Source organism: Camarhynchus parvulus, chromosome 17 (assembly GCF_901933205.1).
Source record: "Camarhynchus parvulus chromosome 17, STF_HiC, whole genome shotgun sequence".
NCBI lineage: Eukaryota > Metazoa > Chordata > Aves > Passeriformes > Thraupidae > Camarhynchus > Camarhynchus parvulus.
The window spans coordinates 374,807-397,823 of NC_044587.1; the positions used below are offsets into that span (position 1 = coordinate 374,807).

The 23,017-nt window shown below is 48.3% G+C and overlaps 1 protein-coding gene across 1 annotated transcript in view; it reads right to left on the reverse strand.

Moving 5' to 3' along the window:
* MVB12B (multivesicular body subunit 12B) overlaps positions 1–23,017 on the reverse strand; it is a 55,091-nt gene that overhangs the window by 4,983 nt on the left and 27,091 nt on the right. Inside the window, 3 exon segments of the mRNA XM_030961233.1 lie at positions 2,812–2,871; positions 4,186–4,241; positions 19,922–20,019. Of these exon segments, the coding sequence (XP_030817093.1) occupies positions 2,812–2,871; positions 4,186–4,241; positions 19,922–20,019 (214 nt within the window).

Sequence of the window (23,017 nt, forward strand, 5' to 3'; positions counted from 1 at the left end):
GGCTGTCCCGTGGCAGGTGGGTGGCCAAAGCAACACCATTTGTTGGGGCTACCGAGGTAGGAGCTGCCTGCGACCGTGGCACACGCACTGCAACAGCCCCGTACACGGACTCTCCATGCATCTCCCAGTGTCGCGTTTGTGGCCTTTGGAATCTCACAAACACGTCCCGCTGTGTGCTCCTCACAGCCGGACCAGGACACGGGATGTGCTGCAAGGCGGTCGGGGCAACCATCAGCCATGCCGGTACCTGGCCCAGGGCTGTGCCAGCTGTACCAGGGCCGTGCCACTTCCACCCGACGCCGACCTCGTTTTGGTGCCGGCTCGGGAGGACACCGGCGCGACGCCGAGCTACGGGAGTCCCGCTCCTGCCGAGCACACAGGGCCGGCCATGGCGATGGATCCCCGGCGAGCCCGGCCCCGGCGAGGCGGCCAGGGGCCGGCAGGGGGCGCCGCGGCTTCGTGCCGGGCCGGAACGGGGCACCCCGGGCTGTGCCCGGCCTGTACCGGGCCTGTGCCCGGGGCCTGTGCCCGGCCTGTGCCCGGGGCCTGTGCCCGGCCTGTACCGGGCCTGTGCCCGGGGCCTGTGCCCGGGGCCTGTGCCCGGCCTGTACCGGGCCTGTGCCCGGGGCCTGTGCCCGGGGCCTGTGCCCGGGGCCTGTGCCCGGCCTGTGCCCGGGGCCTGTGCCCGGGCTATACCGGGGCTGTATCAGAGTCTGTACCCGGGTTGTACCAGGGCTGTACCAGAGCCTGCACCCAGGCTGTATTAAAGCCTGTACCCAGGCTGTACCCGGGCTGTACTGGGGGCTGTGCCCGGACTGTGCCCAGGTTACACCCGGGGCTGTATCAGAGCCTGTACCTGGGCGGTACTGGGCCTTTACTCCCCAGGGCCGCGCCTCCCTGTCGCGATGCTGCAGCCGCTGGCAAGCAATAGGCCTCATTTTTCAACACCCAAATGCATAAAGATGTCAGCTCAAACTGTTTACTAATTAACACTTAAAAAGACACAAATTAGATATGCGTGGCTAAGAGCAATTATAATCAAGACGAATCTCTCCAGTCATTGGGGAACTGAGGAAACTCCTAATTGCTGGAACCAATGTTTTAAAATCTGAAATCATGCCAGTTAGCAAATATGTTCATTTAAAGAACATTTCATGTGACTGCACTCAGGAGAATTGACTACAAACATGCAAACAAGGAAAAATATTTCTGTGTAAAATTAAAATTTTAAGCTCTTCTAGATTTACAACTTCTTCATTAAATATATTTGCAAAAAGCAGCCCATGAAAACTTGTAGCAATTCAGTGGTTAAATGAACTGCCTTCCTTATCACTTTAAAAGGAATGATGAATATTGGATGCTCCCTTTACTAATTAGACTCTCTCTAGACTTTTTACACCACGCCAAACGCAAATGAAGACAAGGTGCACCCTGCCAGTGGCCAGACCGCTGCCCTCGCTGCACAGCACCCGCCACAGAGCTGGGAACAGGGACAGTGCCACCACCCTGGCTACCACCTGCACCTGTCCAGGCGCCTGCTCAGTGACTCTACCCTACCCAGGGCAGGCAGGGGTAAAGGACAAACCCCCAGAGCCCTGCTGGGAGACCTGGCAGCAGCACTGTCTGTCCTACACTCTCCTCTCTGTCCTACATCCACCAAATAAGCCATGAAGTGATGGCATGTGCTGCTTACACCTGCACCTCACCACCTCTTCATAGCCCAGCTCTCTGAGCACTCCCCTGGGCACAGGTGTGCCATCCTGGGGCAACAAGAGCAGTTCAGGCGCAGTCCAGGATTTGCACTGATCTCCATCATTTTCCTGACAGGGTGGAGTCCTGAAATTCAGCTGCCTGCAGCTTGGAGGATGGGTGCATACATCTGCAAATGTAGTGACAGAGAACAGTAATTCTTGGAATTCTTTGGGAATATTTTTTGCAAGGCATCTTGCTCCAGGGAGAATGTTCTGGCTGCTTTGGATATCCAGAAGATTTGCTGTAATGGTGCTATTGCTTGCAAGGGAAATAAAGCCATGCCGAAATTCACAATATTTATATGTGTAGCTCTCTATGTGCAGACAAGATGCTTCATCAAGGAATATGGGCTGCATAATCATACTTTTCATTATGCTGGAATGTACACAGCCTGCTACAGAGCAGGAGCTGTGGGAGAGCAGGCAGGTCTTGGCCTCTCCTCCCTGCCCACAGAAATGACTCCAGTGCTGGTGTCCCCACACTCCACGGGCCTGCGAGGGCACAAGCAGGGCTGTGCAGCCCAGCCCTCCCCAGGCAGCCCCCAGGCTGCCAGACCTCTCCCACACCAGGCAACACACCGAGATGATGCAGAAGGAAATTCAGCACCACATGGATTCCCTTTTGGCCAAAGGGACCATCTGCTCCCTGGCCAGCTCAGGGCAAGAGTGGGGAAGCAGCCAGGCACGGGGAAGGGCTGCCAGCCCTGAGCACCCCCGGCTCCCAGGGTCCTCCTGACAGACACTGCCAGTCCCAAACAGAGAGGTGGCATGTGTGCCATGTGGCAGACTGCAGTGCCTGAGGCAGTGGGTGCATCTGTCAGCCACTGCCCCTGTCAGGCAGCATCCACAGATCCACCACTGCAGCCACTGCAGTCCCACAGGGTGCCTGCAAAAGCCCTCCCAACTGGGCCTGACCATATTCTTGTACTCAGACAAAACTTTCAGGCACAAGAGGGTGGATCTGGGTGAGACAAGAAAAGTATTTTCCATAAGGGAAGGGGTCTTAAAAACAAGTGAACACAGCCCTCGTGATTTGCTCAGTGCCTGGCTGGCTACTTACCTCCTTTTCAATTTCTGCAAGGGTTTTGATTGTGATACCCAAGAGATCAACTGGCTGCATCTGGCAAGAAAGAAACAAATATGTCAAATTCAGGGTCAGGGAGGGGGGTGTGTGTTTGTTTGTTTGTTGTTTTGTTCTGTTTCAAGTCAGCAAACACTCCATCACTAGAGATTTAGAGGCACCATCTGTAAACACAGGCATGATCCTGTTCCTCATTCCAGCAGGAGAGCGAACAGCAGACGGTGGGCTGGGGCTATCAGCTCCAGCCCTGCTCTCCCTCCGCACGACAGCTGACACTCACCCTGGTGCTGCTCCGTGCAGGCAGACCTGCCACCTCCCCACTGCAGGGTGGGTCTGTAACTGGATGGGTTCTGTGGCTGCAGCACGAGGTGTGAGCAGCACCAGCTGCAGGAAGCCCTGACCAAACTGACCATATGGTGGCAATGGTGTCTAAAGGATCCGCAGGGAGGATTAGCACGACCTAATCTCTCTGCATTTGTCCTCACAGCAGGGACTTCAGATTTCTGGGAATAATGGCCCATAAACAACCCTCTCAGAAAGCAAGGGATGTGAAAAACCGCTGTCAGCAGGAAGAAGAAAGCAAAAAGCTGGAGCACTACTGAAAAATCAGACACAGCTGATGGCCCAGTGTTTGCCTTAACAGCTTCCTGTAAATTGATTTTTAAAAAGATGCTGCTTTAGGATCAGATGGATTTGGGAACTGGTAGTGGGATGCTGAATCTTTGAGCTCTGGATCATCAACCTTACCAAGCAGAGGTCCAGTGACACCCAGAGGTCATTCTGAACGAGGAGCAGTGTTTCTGTTTGGTGAAGCAGACGTGGCCTGCCGTGCTGGCAGCAGCGCCTGCTGTGGAGCAGGCACCACCCTGTGCCCTCTCCAGCTCACCCACAGCCAGGCAGGACCCTGGGGCAGCTGATGGCACTGGAGTGCACTGTGCCATTACCACTGCCCTGAACTTCTGCAGTGACAACAGGAAGTAGTAAAGCTGTTGGCACTATGCCATCCTCACAGCAGGTAAATGCAGGAGAGCTCCACCTCTGCAGCTTTCTTTACAATCTATGCTAAGAAATTAGAAATGCTTTCAGCACCAGGGAGTCCCACTGCCGTTCCTATTTTTGATGGTAATAAACCTTGAAATCCCAGGACAATTCAGTTTTAGAAGCAATCTGGCAAAAGCCTTTCCCATCTAACGGGCAGCTATTGTGACATGCAACCTCGGCCCATCTCAAGCACTGGGTATGTATGTGGCCCCACAACAGAATAGCTCCCAGAAGCAGGTAATTTGTCTTGATGTTTTGTGATTGCTCCCCATGAAACAATGGATTTCAGACACTGGAGAACAACAAACTCACCCCTTCAGGAGCACAGGCAAACTTCTCCGAAATCATAAAAGGCACTCCATCCATTGCTGAAAGGGACAAGACATCACATGTGATGTTTCCAGCTGCCTTCTGACATGCAACTTCACACATTCCCAGTGACAGATCAAGTATTCACAGCACTGACACATGACTGATTGCTCCCAAACGTTACTGCCAGCCTTTTTCTCCCTCTAAACTGCCCGTGGTTTCTTTACATTTAAGACATAGCTGGGTCGGTCCTTACCAAGCCAGGAATCCAACAAATTCTCCTTCTCTATCCATATACAATTTCACAGCTGTTGCTAGTGTAAACTCAACAGTGAGCAGTAGCTCAAACACTAGCAAACCACATCTGGAAGATGTAAACTGGTGGAATATGAAGACAGACATGAGGACATTACACCACACGGCACAGCCTCATGTCACATGGCCCAGCTTTTTCTGTAGCATAACCTTAATGGTACTCAGAGCACTGTTTGCCTTTACACCCTCTTGTATATTCATCCTAGTGCAATGATGTTCAGTGTTTGTGTCTTGCCATCACCATGTCACAGGAAGCCTCCCACAAGATGTGGTAGTACAAGGGAGACATTTTTTAAACACATAACTCAGCAATTTGCACAGAAGACTGAAAAGGGCATGTTTCGAAGGGAGCTCACACCCCAGATACACCCCCTTTATTGCACTTACATCTTTAACATCTGAAGTCTTTAAATTTCAACTCTGAAAGAAATAAAACTTCCAATCAGAGCAAATTTAAGCCCTGAGAGGCCCTCCACTGATCATCAAATAGGGTTTTCTTTCAGAAAGCATCTGCACCCACAAACCCGGTGCTCTTCTGCTGTTTCTAACTTCCACAGCACCACTGAGGTACCATGTTAGTGATTAACAAGGGTCATTTAAGAAGACTCAGCCTTTTACATTCACTTTGTCTATTTTCAATATAAACCCCCCCTCCACTGGAGTAATTTTGTAATCAAAGGTGCTGCATGGCAGCCACAGCGCAAAGGAAAACAAAAGGAAACAGATGAAAAGCAGCATCACCAAATCCAGGAAGTTTTAAACCTGGAAGACCATCTACACTTGTTACCTGACAGGAACCGTCTTTGATCAGCCACACGCCAGCTTTTGTAAAGCAATCTAAAGCCTGAGCTAGGGAGAGTGTGCGTCCCCAGAGCCCAGAGCCCCCGTCCCTGGGCATGCGCTCCGGCCCACCCGGAGCTCAGCACACACAGCAAAGCAGCAGATAAAAGCAGGGTGAGCCAAAGGCTCCGCAGCGCAATTAGCACTCTCCTAAACAAACGAGCTTCAACAGAGCTGTAATTAAGTAGGCCTGTAATTAAGTATATGCCCTTTATCATAACGATCATGCTTAAAAATGGCACGATGCATGGAAGTGTGTTATTAATGCTGCACTCCCCAAGCGCGGGAGCGTGTGCGGAGCTGCCGTGTCAGCCCCGTCACCAGCTTGCTGCTAAAATGCATTAAAGGCAGAAAGCAGAAAACAAGGTGCTCGTTCAGCCAGGCACCGGTGTCACGAGGGTTTAAATACCACCAGTTCTGGAAACTTTACAGAAACTAAGCCCTGGGCAGCCACTGCCACTCCCTGCCCCAGCACCAGGAGGGCAGCAGCCCTCACCCCCTCACCCCATGGCTCAGCTGGGCTCCAGGAGCCCTTTGGCCACCCAGGGGGCTGCAGGCAGGCAGGGGGGACCCCCAAGACAAGATGCATGGGGAGCAGCACTCCCCCCTTGCATCTGCTCTCCCTGGCTGAGCAAGTGCCCCGAACAAAGCAGATGCTCTGGGGGCAGGAGCCTTCTGTGCCCCCCACCTCACCGGTGGGGTCCCCTGCTCACAGGATGAGACGCCCTCTGCTGCTGCTACCCAGGATGGGCCTTTTCACATTCATGAGGACTTCAAGGGTGTGCTCTTCTCCATCAAAATGGAACAAAATAAAATCGGGTTTCAGAAGGAAAACTGTTTCCAATGGCTGTTCGCTGCCTCCCAGGAGCAGCTCCTTCCTGAGGGTCACAGCTAATTAACTCAGGCACTGCAATTAGTTAAAAGAGTTGAAAGGAGCCAGCAGCCAAACCAACCTCGCAAAGCCCAGCCCCAAAGGACAGTGTTCCCATGCATCCCTGACAGCAGAAGGGGATGGATGCCTCAGCGAGGTGCAGTGGATGTGTCCCTTCATCGATGCAGGACCACTGAACACACAACTGGCTTCCACCTGGTGGCTACTCCTTCACTGTGATTTACCAAGACTTGCTCTCAGGCTCTAGTGGGGAGGACACCAAAGCATGCTCTATAATTCAACTTGCTAGCTGGCTTAGAAATCCTCTCTTTAATCTGTGAAAGTATTGTCACCCTTCTCTAAGCACTCGAGAGATGCTGCCTTCTGTGCTGCAGACTCCAACTAAATCTCAGTTGTCAAATTAGTAATTCATCTTTCTTGAATAACTGTATTTTTAGCCAAGCTACCAGATTTAAATAATCAGACCTGCCAATGCTACCCTAATTTAAACACGCTGACGAACTTTCACAGGCAGCATCAGCTAACATAATGAGTTTCTGGATGACAAAGAACTTCAGACGGTAGTTCCCTACACTACCCAGCATAATAAGCACTTGTTCTTTTCTACAATGTGCACATAAAAGAGAAATCTAAATAATAGTTGCTGTAATTATCTTGAAAAATATGTGGTGATTAATGGTGATTATGAAAATCTGTATAATTGTTCGCTACCGCTCCAAATCAGATGTTCTCTTGAAGCAACCATCAGTGAAGAACTTGGAAACACAAAAGCTTCCAAGCTGCCATCCATGAGAGTGGGATGACCCATGTGCCAGCTCAGCCTTCACCCTGCCGTGACCTCTGCCAGAGGTTCCAGGATGTCCACCATGTGACACGTGTGTCATTGTGGCTGAAAGCACCAGGTTCAACCTGTTATTTATGCAAATAATTAATTACTCTTGTATCCAACTCACAGTTTGTCATGACACATTAATGACTTGATAGACTTCTATGAACTAGTGAGCACAGGACAGCAGAGCGCTTTTATCGTCATTTAATTTAAAAACGATCCTGTGTGAAATTATCTAGTTGTGAGTGATGGAAGCATAAAGAACAGACTCAGCAAAGCTTCTTTTGGATCATTGCTTTATTAATGGTAACGTCAGGGAAATGAAAAATGCTAACATTGTCATATTTAACTCCTGGGTACAGATGAATCGCTGCCTCAGAGCCTGGCAGGCTCCGTTTGCACACTGCAGTGAGCGCTAATTCCTCACACCACGATTGTGGGGATACACAGCCACAGAAGAGTTTATACACCCTAACTCCCAAGGAAATAACAGCTGTTTCTGCATTAAATTCTCACCATAAGCTTTTATAGCTTTGGATTTCTTTATTACTGTTTTTGCATAGCCTGTTACACTAGAATTTTCAATTTCTGATATTAAAAATATTTAAATAAATAAATAAATAAATCCCTTGCAAAATGTTTTCCTGCATGACTGAAAATGAGGAACTGCTAATCCAAACCAACAAAAAGCCCAACACTGAGTGCACTACTACCACCTTTAAAATTTAAATGACCTTAGATTTTAGAAAGGGCTTCCTCTAATGCTGCAGAACTGTTCCTATTTTCCCCAGACCTGAATGCTAACAGAGTGTTTATCCTTTACCAAGAAGAGTATTTCATAAACCAGCCTACAGCAACACCACAAAACCAGCAGAGCTCCCCTGCTTAGAGAAAACTTGATTTTCAGCTAAATGGCACCAGAGGAATCTGAAAGCAGATTGAGAATCAGGGGCTGGCACAGAGATTTAAACAGCAACCTGAACAGAAAATGTGTGTGTTCTTTGTGCTACAGTGCACTGAGGCCCATATGGAACCACACCAAAATCACTGATGGCAAAACGTCAGGGCCAAAACCAAAAGCAGCCTTTCCTGACAGCTCCTGCCAAGCCAGCTGCAATAGGGAACCTGCAGCTGTCCCAGCTGTGCTCCCCAGCTGCAGACACCAACCCCAACATGCATACAGCTTCTTTGTGCCATACAAAGAAGTACAGAGGTGCAAGCAGGGGCACAGAGGGGTGCAGGGCTCAGCTCTGCTTGCCCAGGGTAAGCATGAGCATGAGCCCAAGCTCATGAAAGCCCCAGAGCACTTCATGTGGCTCCTGGACAACAGGAGCTGTCCCCAGGGCTGTCCCCAGGGCTGTTGAGGGGACACAGCCAGCTGGGAATGCCCAGCCCAGTGCCCAGGCCTGGCCAGGCAGCAGGATGGCAGCAGCACCAAACCACCCAATGCCTGGTGAAGTGAGTGGGACAGCAGGGGCCTCCTGGGCTGGGGAAGGAACCTCTGCTTTGGGAAAGGTTTACAGCTTTCCTGTTCCTCTTGAAATGACTTTGATTAAAAAAACAGACCTGGACTAAATTTTCATTTTTGCTAATTTGATTGTCAGCCTTGATTTTCTTCGTTTCCTGCATAGCTCATGACATGGCACAATTAGTTCTTTATTGCTAAGATCAAGCCATGAAAACACTTGAAAAAGTACCCCTGGATTTGATTATTTTCTTTTTTAAATAAAGTGAAGGTTAAGTACTGCATGGTGACGCCTAAGGAGCACCTCAGCACTGTGACTCCATCAGCACCAGAGAACATGGAGAGACTTCAAACAAGCTCTTCAAATTGCAAGTGTTTAGGAGCTCTTGATTTTATTATTTTTTAATAAAATGTCCCCTTTGAAGTCTCTGCACCACACTAAACTTCAAAGATCACACCTTAGCATGTGCTGTTTCCAAGCCACAGCCCCTAATTAATTAGAGCAGAGCAGATACAAACCAGGGCACTCGTGTGGGGCTGAGGCAGAGCTGGGACAGGGCCCGCTTAGTGATGGGGAGGCAAAGGCAGAGGCAAGGCAGAGGCAGAGGCAAGGCAAAGGCAAAGGCAAAGGCAAAGGAAAGGTAAAGGCAGGGACTCCAGCGTCTGCTCACGACTGTGTGCTGAGGGGAAACGCAGACGCTTTTCCATTCCTTTCAGCCCTGGCTGTAAGGACAGACTCCTTGGAAGTCATTAAACATGTAATGTCTGTCTGCACGGCCGGGCAGCACAGGCTGCAGCAGCAGTTGCAAAAAGCATCTCGGGCAGCCCCACAATGGCCGCAGTGTTCCCTGGCCGGCAGCTGTAAATTCCTGCTGCTTGATGAGAGAAACATCCACACGGCTTCCAGGGCTGCGCCGTAGGGGCAGGGGGTATTAAATCCACAGGCTGCACATTGTTACAGTGTCTGGCCCCGGAAGCTTTTTCCTTAGCTGAGCCACCTATGGTGTGCGGTGGGATTGGCTGCCTCTGTGACAGTCCTAGGCTCCCCAGACTCTGGACAGCAGCCAGGTCACTGCCAGGGGCAGATGCTCACACTGGCAATGATGCTGTGATCCTGCCCAGCAGCACCCCACACTCTCCAGCAGTGCAGTGAGTGACCAACATCTGTCCCATAGGGCTCCCAGGGGAGACAAAGGTGCACAGTCCTCTCTTTACATGGTTTTGGTCTAAGAGACTCAAGTTATTTTTAACACACAGCAGCTTTGTGTTTCCAATAAAAGCAGGAGAAAGAAACTACATCAGCTGCCCTGACAGCACCGTGTTCTCCATTCTGCAAGCATGCCTGCAAGTTAGTGGAAAGAAATCCTGAGCATGGCTAGGAAGGATGTGGGGATAGCCATCTTCTGCCCTGGAGCTCACTGATGCCCAGAACACGCTCCCACCATCCCATGGAGCATCCACCCAGCCAGAAGAGCCTTGAAACAGACCCAAAGCTGACCCAGCCTCCAGGGCTGCAGAGGATGGCACAGGGCACAGGCACACAGCACTGCCTGGCTGCAGGGAAGGTCCCTGCGCCCAGGCTGGGTGGTGAAGGCCAGGGGAGGTGCCCTCCTGCCAACAGCCAGGCACAGAGCCACAGCCCTGCCGAGCCAAAAGCCCCTCTGCAGGAGGAGATCCACTGTGCCATGCAGGATCCACATCTTCTAATGGGATTTCATTTTTAAGCGCTCAAAATCATTACTGGAACCACATATTTCTATCAGGTAAATTTCATTTGCATATGCAAATGATATCCAAATACACTGCACCATTAATATGATCAGTAATTACATAATAATAGTCACCAATCTCCACACACATCAAACTTACAGTTTTGTAGCTATTAAGGAAACTGTGCTTTGTAATTAAGATAATCCTCATTTCCAGATGCTAATTAACTATATAATAATTAGCTTCTTTTGCTAATGCAAATGAAGTATTTTCATCCTTATTGGTAAAAGAGTTGCTTATCACTTAAAAAAGAGACAACCTAGAAATAATCCCTCCTCCTCCTTAAAGGTGAAAAGGTAACTCCATTTTTATCAGTCTCATTTGTGAATGTAAATTAGCCCTGATTAATCAAATCACAGATGAATGTGCCCATCCTGTAGCACGGCCAGTGCCTGGCGTGGCCCCCAGCCCTCGGAGGATGAGGACAGCCCGTGGCCCAGAGCAGCCCCCGGCTCCTTTCCGCTGGTGCTGGCACTGCAGAGCCCCCTGCCCGGCCCCCAGCCCCCGCAGGGACACACGGTGCCCCCAGCCGGCCGAGGAGCACCAGGAGCCGTGTGTTGGTGGCTGTGCCACCACCCTGGGTGGGGGCAGCAGTGGCAGGTGCCAGCGGCAGCACTGCCAGCCTGCCACGCCACCGCGGCACGGCCCTGGCGCAGCGCATTCATCATCTGCTAAACCAATCCACCCACTCTGCACCACCATTTGTCATTAATTATGCTAATCAGCACACCATTACTCTCCGATGACACCACGGCACTTATTAGCCAGTTATGGTTTTTCAAAAGCACAGCTCATTGTGTATGTGAGTGCTGTGCCTGCATTAGCCTACAGGGAAGAAATGTCCAATTATGAAAAGAAAAAATTTGCTATTATCTCCCTCTAACAAACCAATTTAGTAATTATAAAAGTCTCTGAACTCAGAAGGATTTGTTAAGAAGAGCTGAGCGATGAAACCAGAGAATTTTCTTCGGAATAACTTTCTGAGTTGGAATTGAAGTGACAACAGAGAATGAGCAGTTTTTATTATCTTAATTACAACTCTTGCATCTTCACTTTAGATGATCAAAAAGCAGAATTTATCTAAACACAGGCCCATATTTGGCTCTTCCATTAACCCATCTGATTTGTTTATTTTAACAGATATGCAGCCAAACGTGTGTAACATGTCACAGACCCTGAGATGGTCCTGGCCAGTTCCCAATGCGCAGCTCTGAAGCGTTGGATGTTGGATGCAGCAGGCACCCATGCAGAGGCACCCACACAGAGGCACCCACACAGAGCTCCTGCATGCCCAAGGCACACACCAGGGGGGGACACCATCCCAGGAACAGGGACACTGCCCCAGGAGAGGGCACACTGCCCCAGAAGAGGGCACATTGCCCCAGGAGCAGGGACAGCACCCTGTGCTGACACAGCTAAAGGGATGGAGCCAGGCCCTGGAGAGTCCCTGGAAAACTGGCTTTGTTGGAACATCCAATTCCTCCACAATTCCTATGTTGATCTGCTCACTGCAAGGAGACACCACTGGTTTTAGAAGCTTAATATGTGTTAAGAGCTCATTAATATCATCAGAGTAAATGGGCCTATTAAAACATCTTTAAGCAATATCTGAACATACATCTCCCTAAACTATACTTAATGACTGTACTTAAGATACATTATATGAAAGTCTTAATGAGACATTAGATAGCATTTTGAAGATTAAAATTAGAGAATCCATATAAAATCTGTCCACTTAATTTAGCCTTAAGCTACACTGATGAAATAAATTACCACCAAATTATTACTTCATTAGAACAAATATTTTCTAATAATTTCTGATTTATGCCATTAGTTGTCTCCATATATATTATATATTTGTATCTATATGTACATATAAAAGTATACACAAAACAATTTTCTAGTTCAAGAGGAGATGGGAGAAATTCTGAGCTTTCTAATAGCTGAGTTAATTACTTGTCTTTTTTTTCTATTGAGTTAAAGATATGCAGTATTCATAACAGTCCATTTGTGGTGCCCCACTTATCCATTAACCATAAGGTCATTTTTTAAACATTTGCTGTTTTGCTTTCCAAGGATCAGTAAGATGCCTTGGTCCTGGCATGCAATGATGCTGTGATGCTGTGATGCTGCCTCTGTGCCCTCTGCAGAGGTTGAGGCTGGTGGCAGTGCAGCCCCCAGGCGGGGCCCAGCCCGGGGCTGAGCAGGACCCTTGTCCTTGTGGCCCAGAGAGGGCTGGGAGCCACCAGAGTTAGCCAGGGCCTGGCAGGACCTGTGGGCAGAGCTGCAGCACTGCCCGTGGCACTGTCCCTGCTGCTCTGCCCAGGGATGGGCACCCACCCTGGGCCCTGCCCTATGACACCTCCAACAAACAACTGAGTCACTGCCAAAACAAACTGCAATAAACTTATTAGCAAGAGGGTTTTATGTGTGGTTTGTTTTGTATAAACAGCTTTTCATTAGATAAATGAAGCCCAACAACCTTTACAAATGTTTTCAATTATAAAATGATGCCATTGAGATATCTGGATGGTGATAATGAGGGAAAACACCAGTGACATCTCCTGCTCGGAGCTGGAACGTGCTGCCTGCATGGCTGCTCCTCCCAGTCCCATCCCACCCAGCCACGCCAGGCAGTTACTAACTCCTGCTTTATTTGATGGAATCTGTAGCAACAAGACTATTTACATTTATTCTGCCCAAGCAGAATATCCAAAAGAGCAAACATCTCATTGTAACAATTTTGCATTTTTAACTGTGCGAATTAAGCATTCTTCATAAATAACAGCCTGGTTTGCTGCACTGCAACTCCTTTTTATTAACAGCACAGAAATGCACAATGAGCAACGTGTTCTATTATTCTTTGTCAAATCACAGAATGCTACATTAGAATAACTCTGCTGGTCAATGTAATATAGTAGATTAAATTCAACTTCTGTGCAAAACCCACTGTAAAACAGCATGATAAGAAGGCTATAAAAAATTTAATTTTACTCCAAACTCCATCAGAAAAAAAAAATAGTGTGAAAAGTAATTTTGCATAATCAGTACACGCCATCTGGAACAATTAACTGATTTCTATAGAACTATGAGGATCAGTCATATCTGCTTATTAAAGATCAGAAATTATACAAGTAATAAATCCTTGAAAAAACTAAGCGTACTCCTGCCTGTCAATGCTATTTTAACTTCAAATACTGAAGAACGCCTGATAAGGCTGAAAAGAAGAGATTAATATATGCAAATTACATCCAGCATTTAAAATCCCCAACAACTGTCTCTGGTTTTCTGTCCCTTATTGCTGCCTTTATGTTTTATTCATACACCAACTCACCTGTCACTTCATAAGCTATAATATTATGGGGGGTATTATTAAACAGCATAAAGCCAAGCTTTAATTGGAAAGCTTCATTGCATTTTCCAATTATTTGGAGTAAATTAAAAGCAGATGCACATAGTTTAATAAGGAGTCTAATATCAGTTCCGGGAAATCAAAATTCATTGTCATTACTATGCTGTGATAGTTTTGCAAACTGTACTCAATTTTGGAGGTTTTGAAAAGAAAATCTGCCTCTGCAATCTGTTAATTGTCATTCGGTTAATAACTGTTTAAATATCCAAACCTCTGAGCGGCTCCCCATTTAAAAAAAAAATTAAACTCTGGCACTCAGCAAAGCAAAACAAACACAGTGCAGGCCACCTCAAGGTTGTGCTCCATGGGAACAGCGCCAGTCCCACAAGCTCATCCTCCTCCATCAGCCCCTGGCCTTCACCCAGTGCTGCTGTGGGGCATGCAGGGCGAGGGCAAACCTGGGATCCATGTCAGCTCAAAAGGATCACCCTGCCCTCCATCACCCCGCTGCGGATGTGCCACCAGCCTGTGCCCGGTACCCCTGCTCATGCATAATTTACGGATCCAGGGTTACAGCCAGATATCCTCTCAGCAGAGACGAGCAGCCTGCCTGGAAGGTGATGTGTGAGCTGGGAGCACGGGTGAAGCCCACATGCCCCAGCAGAGGGACACGGCTCCCACACGCCCGCCTGCCGTGACACACGAGGGCAGGGCAGCAGGCAGCCAGGGCCTCCACCTCCCCTGCCAGCACATGACAGGAGCAGAGGAAAACAGCAAATGGCACTTTGGACAACAGCAGGTTCATCAAAAAATTGTCTGTCTTAAAAATGTCACCTGGGAGAGAACTCGCGGCTCCATCATCCCCATTTGGGGTTGGTGCCCCAGCACAGCCTGGGTAACATGGGGCACGCTGACACAGCACACCAAAAGGGTCTGCACACCGTGGATGGCATAATTTCATAAGAAACATACTTTTTGTATCTCATTAAGTATAGGATTAAGTAACACACTTCCCTTCCTGAAATATGCAGCTGCAGCATTTTACATGAGACTCCAGCCTCCCTGAATTGCTGGATATTAATAGAGTTTTTCATAGCTGGAAGATTATCCAGGTCTCTTAGTCCAAAGACTGGAAATTGCAATAGGGTAAAGAACAGGCTGACTTTAATCTCAGCTTCAGGAAAGAGGTTTCAATGCAGAATAAAGCTTGTGTCACAACTTGTCTGGCTTTTGGACCATCCTGATTAAAATTCAGTGTCACAAAATATATATTTAGTTACGCTTCTACTCTTAAAAAGCACGAAGAGCTTAAGTGAAGGGATGGGGACCGACAGTAGGATGCAGCACAGGACCTTCCCTTCCAAGACTGGAGGTCTCAAAACCCTTGAACATTAGAAGTAATTGCAGAACCACCAGGAACTGTGCTAGAAGATAAAGATAAAAGCAATCCTGATGCACTGATCCAAAGAATAGAATCTTCCATTTTTTTTTTCAAAATTACCTGTTTTAGTGAAGTAAACACACTGTGACAAGTGCATAATTTAATTATCTACAAAAATAATGAAGCAAAACAATAGTTTGTAGAAATAAATTATTAACCTCTGATTAAAACACCTGTCCTTCTATACACAGAAGAGAGCTACTGTGTCTTTCAAAAGGAAATAGACAAGTAAGGAAGTGGCACACGTGGCCAAATAACCTGGCATTTCGCAACAATATGGGCACTGAAATATAACAACATCTGAATTTAGAAAGACCTCTGAAAGAGACTTTTGTCACTACCAAAGTACAAAAGAAAAAGAAAATGAGGGGGATGGGGGAGTAGGTGCCCGAAGGCATTTCCAAGCTAGCCCCTCCGGGACAGGAGGAACCAGGCAGCAAAGCGCTGTCTCAGGAGCAGTGTGAGAAGCAAATGCTTCCCACGCCACTGCCCAGGGAGGTGACACCTGCCCCCCGCCGAGAGCCCCAGCCTGCAGGACGGAAAAGCAACTCGGTTTCCTTCCCAGGAATCCACTGGCTTTGCTACTTTTCCAGACCATTAACATCAGTTTCCAGTCTCTCTGCTGCCTCCAGAGAGCTGGATTAGAAACCTGCATGAACGCCAAACGTCGCTGCAGTGCCTGCAGGAGCAGCCCATCCTCCTGCAGACCAGCCCAGCTCAGCTCCACCTCGTGCCATGGCCAGACCCTGGCTCACCTCGCCCTGGCGGGGCTGCACCAGGCTGAGACCCTCTGCCCGCTCCCCAGCGGGCTCTGCCCTGGGCTTCCTGCTGGGAACATCACCTGTGTGACCCAGCAGCTGGAACCTGGACTGCAGCCTCTGCTCACAATGTTTCCCTCTCCAAACTCTCAGACCACAGTTTGCTCTGACCTTTCACACAAAGTGCCTTAAAGAGGGTAATAAATATTTAAATATCATAAAAATATAAATATATATAAATATAATAAATACCCATTTAAGTAAATATTTACCTCCCTAAGGTAATACATACTGGTGTGTGACTCCAAAATAAACAAGCCAGAGCTGTGGAGAAACTGGCCCTGTAAGAGCTGCACAGGGAAACCTCCTCCTTCATGGCATGCTGGCACACACACTGCAGCCAACACTGCGCTGGCAGCCGGCCGCGCTTCCCTTCCCTGCTCAGCCCGGCTTCTCACAGGAAAATACCTCACACAAGTAACTTGAGATCTATCAATGAAGTGTTTAAAGACCACAAAACAGTACCTTCAAGGTAGGAAATACATCCAAAGGCATCTCAGCCTCAAATGACTGCTGGAAAACCCATGGCTCCTCAGCAAAACAAACAGCAAGTGCTGCAGTCTCGATCACAGCACGGGCGTTCCTTTATCGGAAGATAAAACGTGTTATGCTTTTTGGGATCTGACATCTAAGCTCCAACCCATGGCTTAGACACAGCTTTTCTCCTCTTAAAGGGAATGAAAACCTTCACCTGCAGCTCAGCAAGGTCTTGAACTGAACTGAGAATGCTTCGGGTAGTGAGAGATGCTGCGCTTCCGGATCCTGTTTTATTTCAAAGGATTAACATGACTTGAGCATGGATGCCCAAACTTATGGATGACATATTAGTACACCCAGGTAACATCATTTCTTAAGATACTTGCACAAATATTTTGACCATACAATTTCTATCCTAATCAGAGAACAGGCCAAGAGAGGGGCGAGATTGTTCTGGAGTCAAATTACACAAACTTGTCTGCTGCTGCCCCAAAACACATCTATTTGTAATACAATACTGAAGATGGCTACAGGGAAATTTCAGGGGAAAAAAAAAGACAACCCTGTTCAGCAGAATGCACAGATCACCAGCAGCAAGGGCTGGAACCCACCGCTTAGTAACTTCAGAGTGCTGCTGTGGTGTTAGAGCCCATCCAATTAAGTGAGGCCTACAGAATATTTACACTCCTACATCTCTTGGGTCCTGAAAGGGTTAAAGCTTATTATTAGCATATAATTTACAGGTCCCTTCTCCCAGGAAAGAAATAATGCACAGTAAATGCCACATTCGTTTTAATAATACATGTTACAGTCTGTGCCCAACATCTGCACAAAGGTAAAGCAGACAGATTTTTTTGACATGTCCCACTCTGCCATTGAAACACAGGCTTTTTGTTTTGTAAGTGATGGAAGGTTTAATCAAGAAAGCAGGCAATTCATCAATCGAAACAAGGCTGCTCACACTGCCCTGACAGCACACACATGGTTTTATACAGAAGAAACCTGGCCACCTGTCAGCAGCACCTTTTACATCAGGATATACAAATACACTGGGTGATCAATCCTCCAGCTCTTCCCATTCATTTCTTCATTTTCTTATTGTATTTTTCTTTATGCTAGATGTTGCCCTCATTCTCTGCAGGAATAGATGGGAGACAAGGCAGGCTATGGCTGTTTATACACTATCATAAAAATTTATATACCCTTAGAGTGACTTATTTCCCTTCTATTTGAGTACCATTATTATAAATAATTTTTCACTTCATTGAGGAATTTTCCCTGTATGTTATTATCTGTGCCTGCCTGCGAGGGCTGCCTCTCCCTCACTGTGCTTGTGCCTCTGATAAGCCAAAGCAATATGCTGGCAGAAGATGCTCAAGTCTGAAATGAAGGCAGTATGTAGTCACAACAACATCTTAATTAAACTGAAGGCCATGAGGAAAGACTGTGCTGTGAAATACTGAGCCATGTCTGTCAACAGGTCTGTCTGCAGCAAGGCATTCTTCTTCCAGCAGCTGCCTGCCCCAGCATGCACATTAAACCTGGCAGCTCCTCAGCATCCTGCTCCCAGCAGCACCCACAGACATTCTGCACATCACAAACCCTAATTCTGCCTTTGGCCTGGGTGCATGGCACGGGGTGGGATGAGGGAGCCTGCTGGGCACGAGGACGATGCCAGGGGTGCCAGTGCTGCACTGCCATGGCTCGTGACAGGCTCTGGGCACTGCTCCCCTATCTGCCCCCTGCCAGGGACTCACTTAGGAGTATGTGCCAAGAGAAGTCTCCTTAACTTTCAGGTCACCCAGTGTGTCATGGCCAAGACTGGCAAGGACAAAAGAATGGTTAAAAATTGTAATTACTGCTTTCAGGACCATTTTTTCATTGACTCCAGTTTTGTGCAAACAACAACTACATTACACAGCCCAAGGGGTAATGGGCAGTTCCAGTGAGGATACAGTCATTCTGCCAAAATATATTTTGAGATACAAAGTAGAATCGACAGCCAAAATTCATTTTATCTTCCCCAAACATGCTGAACCACAGCTGGAAGTGTTGTTTTCATCGAATACTGAGAAAATCTTGGATGTCTATAGAGAGCAAAGAGAGACCAAGCTGCAGCTCCTCATCGTACCCCCATGCCAGCTCCTCCTGTGCCCACAGCAGACTGAGCCCATACTGAAACGGGAAGAGACTGCTCCTAATGGCTTTTGTTTCCCTCAGCAGCCCCAAGAACCCCTCTTCTGACCTGGGAGCCAAGAGAGGGAGCCCACAGGGAGCCCAGGCAGAGAGGGACCCTGTGTGTGCCGGAGGCCCAGCTGCCCTCACCCAGCTCGGCTCGGGAAGCCCTGGCAGCAGCCCAGGCGTGGCAGCCTGCTCTGAATCTCCTGTTGCCATGGCACTGCAGCAGCACTGCAGATAGCCCAGACGGAACAGGAAACTCGGGAATGGCTTCCAGAGCGCGTCTGGGGGCCAATCCACCTCGCAAGGTTTGAGCACACAAAGAGAGCTGTCGCGGCACCTCGCTGCAGCTGCTGACAAGGCAGCCGTGGGCAGGAGCTGTGCACCAAAATCCTGTCAGTGCACAGGATGTGTCAAATGACAAGACCCTTTCTCTGGAAAGAACTCACAGCTGTAATAGCCATTACAACACACGCACAACTCATAACAGTGTTTCTGGAGGAGAATGTGCAATTGGAGGAAAAATAAAGAGTTATACTTGAAAATGTGCTCAAGTAAACATGAAGAACTAATGCTGTATCCAGTTCTACAAGGCCTTGTTTTGTGCTTTGCCTGTAAGGATCTGGTAAAGTGCTCAGGCTCCCTGTAAAACAGGCACCTCCTCAGGCTGCACCACGAGCAGAGGCCACACATCCTGCAGCAAGGGCAGTCCCACTAACACCACACAGAGCTGCTGCAGTTGGTGCTTTCGCAGGAGAGACTGCACAGCTTCCCACCCCCATGCAGAACTGTCTCCTGTGAACCCAGGAATACGCTTTCCCTTACATTTCCAAATGTATTAGGGCAGGAGAGTAACAAGAAAAACGAGGACTGACAAGGATTATGCAATTGTTACATTCTATCTCTTCGGGAACCTGAAGCTGCAGTTTCAGGCAGAGCTACCTTTTAAATAACCCTTTGATTATGGTACATGAATTAATGCCATGTTCCCATGTTACAAGTGTCACTCACTATTAATAGCAGGAACCTACGGATGGTACATTTTTGCCATCTTCTCTTCCCTGATTATCCACAAGCAGTTTCAGCCCACTGAACCAGCTGCCGAATTTCCTAACTGTCCTAAAATCTCCAGCCAGATGATGGGACTAGACTTTCATTAGGCTTTGACAGAGTCAGGTTTAAATCCAGTATCTTTCTCCTCTTGCAAAAACAACACAACGGAGCAAAACCAGTGCTAAGTGTGATTCCACCATGCCTGTGACAGTATTTGCTCAGGTGCAATAGCACTACAAAAAGCCCTCCAAGAGCACTGTAGGGGCCCAGCGGGAGCGGGGAGGCGCAGAGCAGAGGCGCTGAGCTCACCTGAGATGGCGTACAGGTTGGAGTGCTGGTGCTCCAGGTCCAGGCGGCTGCTGTGGCTCTTGCCCCGAAAGCTGGCTGGCAGCGTCAGCGAGATGTGCCTGAGGGGAGGGAGGACATGGCAAACATGGTTACTACCGAGCACAAGGGGCTGCTCCTGTCAGCTCGCTCCAGCCCGACAGCTCCAGTCAGGCTAAGCAGCAAACACCAATTTTAATATTGCTTTCAAAACTGCCTACCAACTGTTCAGTGTCAGCCCCTGCAGCCCTTGGAGCCCTGGGCTCAGCCAACAACCAAGGGCTGCAGCAGTGTCCATCCATCCCCTGCAGGGCATTCAGCCCCAGGCAGGCAGAGCCAGCACTCACAAACAGCCAGCACGGCTCTGCCCCTTTACTTCAAACCTGCATTCTTCCAATGCAGAGCCCCAGTCTGTGAGAATTCCAATAAAATGTTATCATTAACCTTCTGGACTGCACTGCCACACGTAAAAAAGTCACTTCCCCTTCACAGAGGGCTCAGTGCAGCACGAGGCAGAGGGAGCAGCTCCTGCCTCAGCTGAGCGAGAGCCCCTGAACTGGGCAGACACCGAGCACTGCCCTCCTGCCAGCAGAACCAGGCAGCCCTCGTGTCCCCCTGGCTGTGTGAGACAGGGCCCCGTGTATTCTCCAGCAGTGCACCAAACCCATGTCCTCAGCCAGCAGATTTCATTTACCACACGAGACATCTGGAAGTTATCTGCCTTCAAAACCAGGACATGTTTTGGGAAGAACAATGTATTTTTAGCCCTTGATGCAGATGATGGTGAACAGTACAGATAAAATAAGAAAAAGCAAGCATCAGTCTGAGTTTGCTTGTGCTTTGCAAAGCTATTTTTAACCAAAAAAAGATGGTGTGAAAATATATTTGAATTTGGCTATCAGTTTGCTGTTTAAAACACAATCCACATGAGAGTCTCTGGAGCAGAGGCATGTTTGTTATGAACACACTTTAAAACAGGAGACCACTGCCTGTGGGCATGACATGCTTCTCATTTGATTTTTAATAGAAGTATTCAAAAATATTTTCCAAGGCACCAAAGGCAGCCAGTAGAAAGACTCAGTTTCTCTGCCCTCTATGGAGAACTGCTTTCTTCTCAGCAGAAATAGTTCTGGAGGTAAATAAACCAGATCTACTTTAAAAGCCCATTTCTAAGGAGAGTATTTTTTAGACGTTTGTACCAACTTGTGCTGTAGGAGAGGCTGACCCTGCAGGGTGGGCACGTGCCAGGTGTGCCATGGGGACAGATCACTCACCCACGAGGCGCTGAGCGCACACACCAGCACTGGGCCAGCCCTGGCTGCCCAGCTCCACGGGGATCCCGTGCTCTCCGTTCCACAGGATCTGCCCTAATCACCACAGGGATCCCGCTGTGCCAGGGGTGACAGCGGTGACGTGCGGGCTCTCCCTCCCACAGGATCCGCCCTAAACACCACAGGGATCCCGCTGTGCCAGGGGTGACGGAGGTGATGTGCGGGCTCACACCTGCAGGCCCACCCTCGGCGGGCAGCACTCCCAGCACTGCCTGTGGTGGTCTGGCACTGGGGTCTGGACTGTGGTGTAACGAGGGTGTCTGGAAGTGATGGCCTGCCTGCCTGCTCCGGGGCCGTATGCTATCCCTGAGGTAGGACAACTGGGCATTCCATTACTCTACTGCCTCAGACAGCCAGAGAGAGATGTCTCCAAAAAGAACATTAGCTGCACAAGACAAGGCAGTGACTGCTGGATGGAAATCAGCTCTCCCCTTCTCTCTTTCTTTTTATAAAAGATGACATTGTAGGGAGGAATGGGAAACAAAGCCTAATTTATTTTAAATTAATGTAAACTTTGGCCAGGATCAATATAGCTTATACCTACCAACTTGATTGCATAATGCATTTTCCTTATGTGTTGTGAGAGCCAAATCATTTTGCATTGTAGAAGACAAAAAAAAGAGGCTGCCATTGAAAAGCAAGAAAATCCCAATTACGAAGTCCCCAAGTTCCTAAACACATATCGTGAAAGTATGTGCAGTTCTGTGGCATATGGCAAATCAATTACTAGTTTAAATTTTAAAACAAAAACATGGTAAATGTGTTGCACAAATAATCAAGAACAACGGTTTGGTTTAGATTACAGCGGCCACTAGAGTTTTGAATACAATTAATCATCATTCCAGGCACCAGGAAGCCATATTGACACTTATTCCTAATTTGAATATTTAATTAGGGTGAAGTTCTTCATCAAATTATCACAGAACTGGGAGGAAAGCCTAAAAGATTTAAACAATTACTACTTTAACCCTTACCCAACTGCACACCTGTGAGCACAGCAATCTCTTTCTGTTCTGCAAAGCTGGAATATGATCAGGCAATGTGACATGTAAAATGGACTACAAATATCCTGGGAAAGGGGAACAGACACCCAGCATCCCAAAAGGTCTCTCTGGAGAGGCCAGGCTGGCACAGGCTTGTGCTTCTGACTGCTTGTGCTCCTTGACCTTTACCAGGGCAAAGCTTTTGGCTATATCTCTATTTCAGCATCAAGTGTGGTTCCTTCCAGGGCTTTTTTGGTTTGGGCTTGTTGCTGGTTTGGTTATTTTTAACTGAAGAGCCTGTCCAGAACCATCTACCCGGCTCTTGCTGCCCACAGCTGACCTGGCGCAGCCACTTGCTCCTGCCTGAGAGGTTTCCCAGCCCTGGCCCTGCACCAGGAGCTCCTGGGGTGGGGCTGGACCCCAGCGCAGCTCCAGACCTGCTGAACCTCCAGCACCCCGTGGGCACCTCCCCCTGCACAGCCCTGCCTCCAATCGCTCAAACACCCCTTTATGTGCTGTATTAATCCATATAAGAAAATCTCTTTTAATGAGGAGTGATATACTTATGAACTCTCTAGAGTCATAATTAGAGCAAACTAATTGAAGTTATGTTTTGACACACTTTCCAAATTCACGGGTACTGCATGACATATTCACAGCACTGCTGCTGCACACCGTGGTGACAGCAAAATCATTAGGCTAATAACACTTATTTGCATTCCGATCATGCCAGCAGCGGCCATTAAATGCTGCCTCAACCAGCACTC